Source organism: Pelophylax lessonae (genome assembly GCF_965119305.1).
Source record: "Pelophylax lessonae genome assembly, chromosome: 1".
Classification (NCBI taxonomy): Eukaryota; Metazoa; Chordata; class Amphibia; order Anura; family Ranidae; genus Pelophylax; species Pelophylax lessonae.
The window spans coordinates 561486497-561498537 of NC_138768.1; the positions used below are offsets into that span (position 1 = coordinate 561486497).

General features: G+C 42.4%; 1 protein-coding gene across 2 annotated transcripts in view; it reads right to left on the reverse strand.

Moving 5' to 3' along the window:
* Positions 1-12041, reverse strand: part of SHROOM3 (shroom family member 3) — a 565109-nt gene that overhangs the window by 21949 nt on the left and 531119 nt on the right. The window contains exon 9 of one of the 2 annotated variants that reach the window (XM_082260159.1): positions 2908-3417. In XM_082260159.1, coding sequence (XP_082116285.1) covers positions 2908-3417 — 510 coding nt within the window. Of the gene's footprint in view, positions 1-2901; positions 3418-12041 lie in introns of both variants that reach the window. The other variant, XM_082260158.1, reaches the window with a different exon arrangement.

Sequence of the window (12041 nt, forward strand, 5' to 3'; positions counted from 1 at the left end):
CAAAATCTTTTCAGGTAGCCACACAAAAGGTATCACTTACAATTTTCTTTTCCTATTAGGCCCCTTTCACACTGTCAGCTCCGTCGGCGGACTCCATTTTTCTCAGCGGGGGATCGATCTGCCAATCCCCCGCTGAGCAGGCGGATGGCAGCTCCGTCTCCGCTCTGTGTGCGGAGACGGAGCTGTCAGGTCCCCACCTGTCCGTTCTCATCCCATCCGATCCAATCCGATCCGCCAGACGGATGGAAAATAGGGTTTCCATCCTTCCAGATTTGACGGACAGGATCAGATTGGATGTTAGCGAACATGTCTCCGCTGACATCCGCTGCCATATAGAGATGCATGGGGCATCCGTTCAGATCCGCCTAAAAAACTGACAGGCGGATCTGAACGATCCGCATGTGTGAAAGGGGCCTAAATATCCATATGTAATATGTAATATGGTACAATACACTACTAATGAATGTATTGTAAACCGTAACTGTGCCTTTGCATGTTGAGGAGATAAGCATTAAACCTTTGTAGTACATATTCATTACACGCATATACAGTATCTCACATAAGTGAGTACACCCCTCACGTTTTTGTGAACATTGTGTTATATCTTTGACACTTTTCTACAATGTAAAGTAGTGAGTGTACAGCTTGTATAACAGTGTTAATTTGTTGTCCCCTCAAAAGAACTCAACACAGAGCCATTAATGTCTAAACCGCTGGCAACAAAAGTGAGTACACCCCTAAGTTAAAATATCCAAAATGGGCCCAAAGTTTCAATATTTTGTGTGGCCACCATTATTTTCTAGCACTGCCTTAACGCTCTTGGGCATGGAGTTCACCAGAGCTTTACAGGTTGCCACTGGAGTCCTTTTCCACTCATCCATGACAAAATTACAGAGCTGGTGGATGTTAGAGACCTTGGGCTCCTCCACCTTGCATTTGAGGATGCTCAGCCAGTCCATACCTTTACCCTCAGCTTCTTTAGCAAGGCAGTGGTCATCTTGGAGGTTTGTTTAGGGTTGTTATCATGTTGCAATACTGCTCTGCGGCTCAGTCTCCAAAGGGAGGGGATCATACTCTGCTTCAGTATGTCACAGTACATGTTGGCATTCATGGTTCCGTCAATGAACTGTAGCTCCCCAGTAGCAGCAGCCCCTGACCATGACACTCCCACCACCATGCTTGACTGTAGGCAAGACACACTTGTCTTTGTACTCCTAACCTGGTTGCCACCACACATGATTGACACAATCTGAACCAAATAAGTTTACCTTGGTCTCATCAGACCACAAGACATGGTTCCAGTAATCCATATCCTTAGTCTGCTTGTCTTCAGCAAACTGTTTGCGGGCTTTCTCGTGCATCATCTTTAGAAGAGGCTTCCTTCTGGGATGATAGCCATGCACACCAATTTGATGCAGTGTGTGGCGTATGGTCTGAGCACTGACAGGCTGACCCCCCACCTCTTCAACCTCTGCAGCAATGTTGGCAGCACTCATACGTCTATTTCCCAAAGACAACCTCTGGATATGACGCTAAGCATGTGCACTCAACCTCTTTGGTTGACCATGGCGAGGCCTGTTCTGAGTGGAACCTGTCCTGTTAAACCGCTGTATGGTCTTGGCCACCGTGCTGCAGCTCAGTTTTAGGGTCTTGGCAATCTTCTTATAGCCTAGACCATCTTTATGTGAAGCAACAATTCTTTTTTTTTCAGATCCTCAGAGAGTTCTTTGCCATGAGGTGCCATGTTGAAGTTCCAGTGAACAGTATGAGAGAGTGAGAGTGATAACACCAAATTTAACACACCTGCTCCCCATTCAAACCTGAGACCTTGTAACACTAATGAGTCACATGACACCAGGTAGGGAAAAGGGCTAATTGGGTGCAATTTGGACATGTTCGCTTAGGGGTGTACTCACTTATGTTGCAAGCTGTTTAGACATTAATGGCTGTGTGTTGAGTTTTTTTGAGGAGACAGCTAATTTACACTGTTATACAAGCTGTACACTTACTACTTTACATTGTAGCAAAGTGTCATTTCTTCAGTGTTGTAACATGAAAATATATAATAAAATATTTACAAAAATGTGAGTGGTGTACTCACTTTTGTGAGATACTGTATCACATGAAATATAAACTGTGCTACACATGCATTTAATACTGTGAAAATAAATGACTGATCATTGGCTAAAGCAGGGGTAGGCAACCTTGGCACTCCAGCTGTTTTAGAACTGCAAGTCCCATGAGGCACTGCAAGTCTCTGACAGCCACAGGCATGTCTCCCCAAGGCTGAGGCATGATGGGATTTGTATTTTTAGCACAGCTGGAGTGCCAAGGTTGATACCTCTGGGTTAAAGGGTTAGTTCACCTTTACCAAAAAAAATGCCAGCTAAGGGCCGTCTGGAGATAAAAACAAGCTGTGCATCTTTGACCAAAATTAGATAATGCCCTTGCTATAGGTGTAGGCCATTTACATACCTCTTGAAGTCTGACTGGAAAACTCCTAGGACACTGCTAAGGCTGTTGCTAAAAGACGCCTAGCCGTTACTGTACACCTTCACCCTCACAGGAGTGAGCTCTCACACATTGAGCCAAAAGCTACTGCATCAATAGAGAGAAAGCACATGTGAGGGTTTTGGATCAGAGAAAGAGCTCACTCCTGTGATAGTGAAGGTATGCATCTCTTAGCAACATCCTTGGAAACGTCCTAGGAGTTTTCTAGTCAGGCTTCACAAGGTAGGTAAATGGCCTACATCTATAGCAACCTTGGTCAAAGCTGCACAGTTTGTTTTCATCTAGCAACACTTCATTGGCAATTTTTTAATAAAGATGAACAAAGAAAAGTGAAATAAAAATTTACAAATCTGTAGAACGAGCTGAGTATAAAAATACCTCGGTAAAAACACTTACTTTCCGTTACGTGCTGATGACAAATCATCTGACTTCATCTTGTCTTTGATCTGGCTTTTGCTTCTCTCCCTTAAAGCACTGGGGCTTCTCAAAAACAGCTCCCCCATCAAATCCATTGTTGTTTTCATCTTACACTCTGGATCCAAAATATCAGCCAGGGACTTGTCCTCTACTACAATCTCCTTGGCCAACTCCTGAGACTTGACATCCTCAGGAGACATTATAGTTGTACTGATATGGTTATAGGTGGGTTTGTATTCTGGGACAGTGTTTTCCGAAGGTTTAAGTGCTACATTGGAGGTTTCGTCATCCTGAGTTGGAGGGAGATTTTGGGAGCTCTGACCAATTCTCGCTAAACTTGCTGTGGACTGAGGTATCTCTGATGAAGAAGAGGCACTAGCCTGAGGAAGTTCATTATCTCTTATAAGTGCAAGAGCAGTTGGCAGGTTCAAGACACTCTTTTCTGTAGTAGTCTCTATTTTGTCTGTGCTCTCCACAGTTTTGGGATATCTGCCATTAGAAGAGGAGGAAACAAAAACAAAGTTATGAGATGCTGTGAAAATAAAGCATGCTTTTCTGAATTCATCTGAAGACTTTAAGTAATTGTAAAGTCTCCTTTTTTTTTAATAACAAACATGTTATACTTACCTCCTCTGTGCAGTTGGTTTTGCACAGGGCAGCCTGGATCCTCCGCTTCTTGGGTCCCTCGTTGCTGCTCCTGGCCCCTCCCTCTTATTGAGTGCCCCCCACAGCAAGCAGCTTGCAATGGGGGCACAGGAGCTGAGCCGCAGCTCTGTGTATCCATTTAGATACTGAGCTGCCGTTCGGGCCCGCCCCCTCTTTCTCCTTAATAGCTTACAGACTTTGATTGACAACCACAGAAACCAATGGCGTCTGTGTCTCAGCCAATCAGAAGGGAGAGTCCCAGACGGCCGAGGGACTTGTGGACATGCTGGATAGAGATGGGGCACAGGTAAGTATTAGAGGGTGCTGGGGAGGCTGCTACACACAGAAGGCTTTTTAATGCATAGAATGATAAAACAACCTTCTGCCTTTACTTTAGTAGAAGTATGGTCAAAAAAGCTTTGGCCATACTTCTCCTTTAATTAACCGCCTTAGCGGTATCCCCGAGCATGACTCGGGGTAGGAATTTTCTGCTATTAGCGGTATCCCCGAGTCACGCTCGGGGTCAATGGGCAGAGCGTGCAGACAGCGCAGCGGAGCTTCTCTTACCTTATCCTGGCGATCCAGCGATGAGCTCTCATTGCTGTGACCGCCAGTGAGATCTCCGCCGCTCGTCTGTCGGTAGGAGGACTTCCTAGTTCCGTTCCCTGCAGCAGCAATGCTGCATGGGAGCGGAACTAGGGAGGGAAATTAAAAAAAAAAAAAAAAAAAAAACGTTGCACAAAACACATAACACATTTTATATTATATATGCATATATATATATATATATATATATATATATATATATATATATATGTATGCATATATATATATATATATGCATATATATATATATGCATATATATATATATATATATATATATATATATACCTATACACACACACACATATATATATATATATATAAAATTATATTATTGATTCGATTATAATTCATGCGTTTTATATATATATATATATATATATATACACATATATATATATATATATATATATATATATATATCTATATACACACATATATATATATATATATATATATACACACATATATATATAATATATAACGCATGAATTATAATCTATTCAATAATATAATTTTATTATATATATTATATATTAAATAATAAAATAATATTATTGATTCGATTATAATTCACTTGTTTGTGTTTCAAATTTATCACATCTGGGATGTCTACTAGACTCTTGTTTTGGTCAGGTTTAAGTCAGTAATTACTAAGAATTGTAGGCCTATAATACATAACGCCAAATTTCCATGAAAAGAATTGTACCGCTTTTGGAACAGAATTCCTGACAGAATCATACCGCCAGGGAGCTTAAAGTGTACGTCAAGCCAAAAAAAAAAAAACCTTTTAAATTCATCTCTCCAACACATTTCTACAAGTTTCATCTCTTTAAAAACACTGCGGGTAAAGAAAAATACATCTTAATCTGCCAGAAATTCAGTGAGATCCTAAATTTCTGTTTGGATTGAGAAATCAGAGCTTTTTCCACACAGAAATCCCAACCAGCATTATCATCCCTGTCTGTGGGACACCAGAATTTCACCTATACCCCACTCTATATCCATACTGTACATTAATTTCTTTCGTAGCAAAAACCATGCTGCTGCCTTGACTCCAAACAGCCAGCCCATACACTGTGCAGAGGAAAAGGCCTCTTGGGATACTAATTATGGGGTAAGGGGTGCCTACTGCCTACATTAAAGTGTATGTTACTGATATGTGAATGTAGTGCCAGGTACCTGTGTTTAAAAAGTACAGTAAACCCCCGCTCCATCACGGTTCAGTTTTTGCGGTCCCGTTATATTGCGTTTTTTTTGTAATGTTATTTTACTATATAAATCATTAAAAATGAAATATTTTTGTGTTTTCCATAGCTCTTGCTATGTCTCTCAGTTTCTTTTATGTGTTTAGATGAGTTTCTATTGTTTTAAAAGTGTGTTTAAAGACCTTAAAATGCTTTTACACGTACAGTGACAGTAAAAAAAAAAACATGCCTACAATGCATTTTAATAGGGTTTTTCTATTTCGCGGATTTTCACTTTTCGCGACTGGGTCCGGAACGTAACCCCCGCAATGGAGGGGGGTTTACTGTATCCCATTCTCTTTGTATTTTCTCCTTTGTGTGAAATTTCACTTCCCCTGCTTTGTTATTTTAACCTGACCACACTAGGCATAGCAGCACCTCTTTCCACCATAGGGTATAGGGTAGCATAGCCACCCTGTCCTCCAAATATATATGTTTTGCCTTGCATTTCTATTTTAAACTGAATAGGTTGTTATACAAAGTGAGGGTTCACATACTATACTTTTATAGGAACTGAACTCCCAGCGTCTGTCTCTGCAAGACTTTTACAAGCCTGATGATGACATCACATCAGGTAATATAAGCTGTTTCTGGCTATGGTAACAAGGTAAAAAATGATATACAATGCAGGGACCTTATCTAGAGGGGGAGAGCAGAGCAGGATTTGGGAGTAAATATTGGTAATGCCTAAAAATACATTTCAGCTCATCAATACCTATTTTACTAAGCTCACCAACGTACCTGTATGTCGCTGGACTTCAAGTGGTTATACCGGGATGATGCCTGCAGCTGAAGATATAATCCCAGTACCGTTGTTTACAGCCAGTGGTCGGCTCTCTTGCAAAAGCAATCCTAGCTGCTGGATTGTTTTTTTCAAGCAGTAAGAGGGGACCTTCTCCACCCCCGCGTCATTCTTGGGCTTTCCTGTCCCAGAAGGAGACCCGAGCGACCATCCAGCGCTTCCGCTTGCTGATCAGGGAGCTGAACAAAGCCTGGATCGTCTTTGATTGGCTCTCAGCTATGGTAACCCGGAAGTGATGATCCGACATCACTTCCAGTTTACCCAGATTTCATTGGCACCATTTTCATAAATCAAAGCAGTCCAAAACACAGATCTTAGTGTGATCTAATGCTTTTAAACACCATAGACCCCTGATTTATCCATAAACAGTACCTGTCACGTGCCTATTGCTGTCACAAGGGTGTTTGCATTCCTTGTAACAGCATTAAAAATTATTTAAAAAAAATAATTAAGTAACAGTGTAAAAATAAAAAAAAAGATTAAATAAATAAATAATTAAAAAAAAATTAAAGTGCCCTGTCCATCCCTCCGCGCTTGCGCACAAAACCAAACACACGCATTGGTCCCACATGCACGCAACAGCACTTATTCTACACATGTGAGTTATCACTGCAAATCTCAGCTCATGGACAGTAATTCTAGCACTAGACCTCATTTGTTAATGTAAAGTGGTAACCTGTAAAGGCTTTTAAAGCTTCATCTATAGGAAAGATTGCGTTGTTTGGTGTTGTTGCACGGGTGTGTGTAATTTTAAAGCGGGACATGTTTGGTATCTATTTACTTGGCGTAACATCATCTTTTACATTTTACAAAAAAATAGAAAATTGGGTATGTATTGTATTGTATTGTATATGTAAAGGTATTGTGTTTTTTTACATTAAAATTCTAAAAAGTGTATTTTTTCCAGAAAAAAATGCGTTTGAAAAACCGCTGTGCAAATACAATGGGACATAAAAAATTGCAAAACTCACCAATTTTCTCTCTAGAGCCTCTGCTTTAAAAATATATATAATGTTTGGGGATTCTAAGTCACTTTTCACGCAAAAAAACTGATTGTTACATGTAAACAAAAAGTGCCAGAAAAGGCCTGGTCTGGAAAACCTAGGAAAAAAATTATTTATGTAAGGAATATGTCTATAAAACATATAATATGGTAATATTCAATAATAATCTGTGATTTACAAATGTGGGACACAACAACAGGTTTACCCTCCTTGGCCAAAATGTATAATTACCTTCAGTTTCCTTTTACCTGCTTTGCTTACTGGAGTAAAAAGTAAGTGAAAAAGCCCTATGTAATTTCTAGATTGACCTGGTCAGAGTTACATAGCACTTAGGACTCTCTCTTTGTTCTTATATTACAGTAATTGGACCACTTATAGGCACACAATGATGCATTGTGGAAGGGAGGGGAGAGAGTCCCATACCTAGAGGTACATATATTTTTACTCTAGGTAGTATAGCAGTGGAGAGTAAATCTTGCATTGAAAACTGTCAATAAATGATGTACTGCATGTTGATCATACTCTAAATCACTATAGGATTTGTCTTGTGTATTCTGCCAAAAACCTGGTTTATACTGCCATTCTCTATCCCTCCTTCCTGACTGTGTCCCCGCTACAGCTGGAGATTCTACAGAGCAGCCATTGCCACAGGTAGTGAGCATGCTCTGTTTTCAGTGTTTTTCTATACTTATCATAATTTCCTCCTTGAGCAACCCATGTGACTATAGAGTGACACATGTGGGCATATACACAGGGATGAATGATAGCCCACTCCCTCCCTCTTCCTCCATGCCCACTAAACACCTCTACACTATGGAGGTGAGACATCACATCTTGATTGATGGAGGCATCATCTCTCTGTAATTCTAGGAACTGTACATAAACACAACAGAAACAGGCTGGAGAGAGGCCATGGAGCTGGCAGTGACTATCAGAACCTTCCCCTAGATATCATTACAGTCAGGGGTCGAGTCCTGCAGGAACGCATGGGAACGGCGTCCCCGCACTATTTCCACAGCGGGAACGCCGTTCCCATTGCTCTTCCGACCTCCTGCAGGACCAGGCCAGCCAGAGCTTACAGTGCAGGGCAGGCAGCCGCAGCGTCTCGCCGATCGTGGCGTCTCTCTCTGCAAACAGGTCGGTGGAGGGGGAAGCGCACAGCGGCTGACGTCACGAGCAGGAGAGTCAGCTGCCCAGCAACAAGATCCACCAGCCAGTCACAGGCCCAGCCCAGGCCTAGAGCGCGCGCGGAATGGACAGGCGTGGGCGTGGCCTGACTGGATCATTGAATCGATGATCGCTTGGTGAGGCGCGGCGGTGAGTGAGGCGAGGCAAGGTGAAGAAGGCAGCCAGCAGCAGAGACAGAGAGCAGCAGCATATCCACAGCATCCAGAAGAAGAAAACTCCAGCAGTCAGAGGAGCAGGCCGGTTTTAGCAGTGGCAGCCTGCCTGGGAGGTGAGTCACTGGAGCAGTGAGTCTCCACAGTCCACTCACTGCACATTTGCCTCCCATACTGTCCCTCACACACTGTAACATTCTGTCAGCATGTCAGCCACATTGTCATTTTCAGGGGTGTGTGCTCACACACTCCTGAAAATGACAGTGTGGCTGACATGCTGACAGAATTTTACAGTGTGAGGTTGGTATGAGAGGCAAATGTGCAGTGAGTGGATTGTGGACTCACACTGCCAGAAGAAAACTGCAGCAGTCAGAGGAACAGGCTGGCTTTAGAAAGTGGCACTGTGGCTGTGTGGCAGCCTGCCTGGGAGTGGGAGGTGAGTCACTGGAGCAGTGAGTCTCCACAGTCCACTGCACATTTGCCTCTCATACTGTCCCTCACACTGTAAAATTCTGTCAGCATGTCAGCCACATTGTCATTTTCAGGGGTGTGTGACTCACACACCCCTGAAAATGACAATGTGGCTGACATGCTGACAGAATTTTACAGCTGAACTGCTCCACTTACCTTACCTGCAACTTCTAAAATTGATGTCCCCAGGCCTGCTCCTTGTGTGCTGGCTGTGTCTGGCTCCTTTGCTGCGTACTGCTGCCTCGCCTTACCGGTGACTCCACTGATGCTGTCTGCACACACTCTGGACCTTCAAATGCAGAAATATGAAATATTTGTGAATCGTGACTGATGCCCTTTGTCAGGAATATTTAATGTTTATGTGTTTATTTGGCCAATTTGTCACGAATGTTTCATGTTTAAGCATTTGAAGGCCCAGAGCGTGTGGACAGCATCAGTGGAGTCACCGGTAAGGCGAGGCAGCAGCACGCAGCAGAGGAGCCAGACACAGCCAGCACACAAGGAGCAGGCCTGGGGACATCGATTTCAGAGGTGCCAGGTAAGTGGAGCATTGAGTCCACTGCACATTTGCATTCTCGTGCCACCCTCACACCCCTTACAATAAATATTGCATTGTATTTTCTGTGAAATATATGAGAGTAAATTTTTTTTTTTTTGGGGGGGGCGCGGGTGTATCTTGGGTGAGTTCCCACACTTTTTTCCCCAGGACTTGACCCCTGATTACAGTGTACCTTTGTTTATTCAATACAGGCTTCCCCTGCAAAAGTTTCCCTGAAGAACAGAAATTGCTGGGGAAAGTCATGTGACTGCTTCATATCGGCTATTAGAAAAAGTATTTTTTTAAATAAATACTGTGGCGTTATCCATATATGGCAATACATATTAAACTGTCTGTGTTTAGTATCACTTTAAGACTTTTCTCATTTTTTATTGACACTACGCTGACGTTTTAGTATTTCACAACTGCATGGCATAAACGTGATGGTGACCCCACATGGTGTGAACTATGGTGTTTCATTATATGCCTATCCTAAATGTTTATCACTTATAAGCAGACAGATTGTTCCTAAAGCACTCCTCCTGCTTTCAGTAATTGCGCATGTATCGCAAGCAACCCTCTACTGTCCACATAGTGTAGACCAATAGTTATCACCTTCTCTTTTGCAATTGAGAAATGCTAAAAAGTTTGTAAAAAGCAGCTTAAAAAACGACCATATTACATATTCTATAAATATATTATTACTCATGATAGTTGTCCTTTAACCACTTAAGCCCCGGAGGATTTGGCTGCTAAAGGACCAGGGGTTTTTTTGCGATTTTTTACTGCGTGACTTTAACGGACAATTGCGCGGTCGTGCGACGCTGTACCTAAACGAATTTGACGTCCTTTTTTTCCCACAAACAGAGCTTTCTTTTGGTGGTATTTGATCACCTGTGCGATTTTTTGATCACACGCTATAAACAAAAAAAGAGCGTAAATTTTGCAAAAATAACAATATTTTTCACATTTTTTTATATGAAATTCCCCAAAAAAAAAAGTAAAAATCAAAATTTTTTAACATTTTTCGGCCAATTTGTTTTATGCTACCTATGTTTGGTAAAAAAAAAATCGCAAAAAGCGTATTTTGATTGGTTTGCGCAAAAGTTATCGCGTTTACTAACAAAGGGAAAGATTTTTGTCATTTTTGGTGGTTTTTTTTTTAACGCGTAATGGCGGCGATCTGCGATTTTTTTTTCGGTACTGCGACATTGCGGCGGACAGATCGGACCCTTGACTGACATTTTTGACACTTTTGGGGTTACCAGTGACATTACTGCAGTAATCAGTGCTATACATATGCACTGTTACTGCAAAAATGACACTGGCAGGGAAGGGGTTAACTTTATTGGACAGGGAGGGGTTAAGTGTGTCCTAGGGGCGTGATTCTAACTGTGTAGGGACATTCCTATTGGTGTAAAAGCAAAGATCAACCGTTCTACATAGTAGAACGGTCAGATCTTCACTTTTACACAGGGAGAACTGACAGGCAGCTTGTTTACACAAGCTGCTCTGTCTTTCTCCCTTCACAGGAGCGATCGCAGTGTGACTGGCGGACATCGAGTCCGCCGGTCACACGCACTGACTTGTCTGTGAACGAGCCGCGGCGGGCGCGCGCCCGCCCGCGATAGGCTCGCAAGTCAGTGACAGGCGAGTGACGTACCGATACGTCACTCTGCCTGGCCGGGGCTGACCGCCGCAGTATATAGTCGTGCGGCGGTCGGCAACCGGTTAAAGTGAACTGTTGTCTAGATTGTTCACACTAATAATATTTATATATTCTAGCAGTTGAATCACTTTAAAACAATCCCTCATTCACCTCTGTAACTATAAGCATTTTGAAGAAGAAATTACAGTACTTTTCAAAGTTTACAACACTTAGCTTAATATTCTTCTATGAGAAAAGAATCTTGACAGACTGCCAGTCTTCTCAGCAAGCAATCAGCAAGTGTTACTAAGAGCTCATTCACAATAGTGGCCAATGGTGTGAGTTGTGAAGGTAGCAACGCCAATGCACCACAAATGATGCATCACACTGTTTACTTCCTTTTGGCTTTTCATTTATCTTTATGCATAGCATGTGGTAAAGTGCGTCACACCACGCTGTGCTGAAAAAAAGCAGCGCATGTCCTACATTTTTAGTGCACAACTAACCTCATAGGACTTAAACTGGTTGTTCACTCAGGATAAAATAAATAAATAATTACAAATCCTGTAGCTACTGATTTTCTGCTTGGATCGCCTAGGGCTGGTGATCCAAGGGGAAGTGGGAGCTGGTACCTGTCAAAACTAGGTACCCGCCCGCTCGCCCCACCAAAACAAAAAAAAACATATATAGCAGAGCAGGGGGGGGGGGGGGGGGGGGCTGGATATAAAGTGGAACTTCCCCTTTTGGGTGAAGTTCTGCTTTAACCCCTTCCCACTACCTCCCGACCCTTTAGAAGGTTCTAAATGCTGGGAGG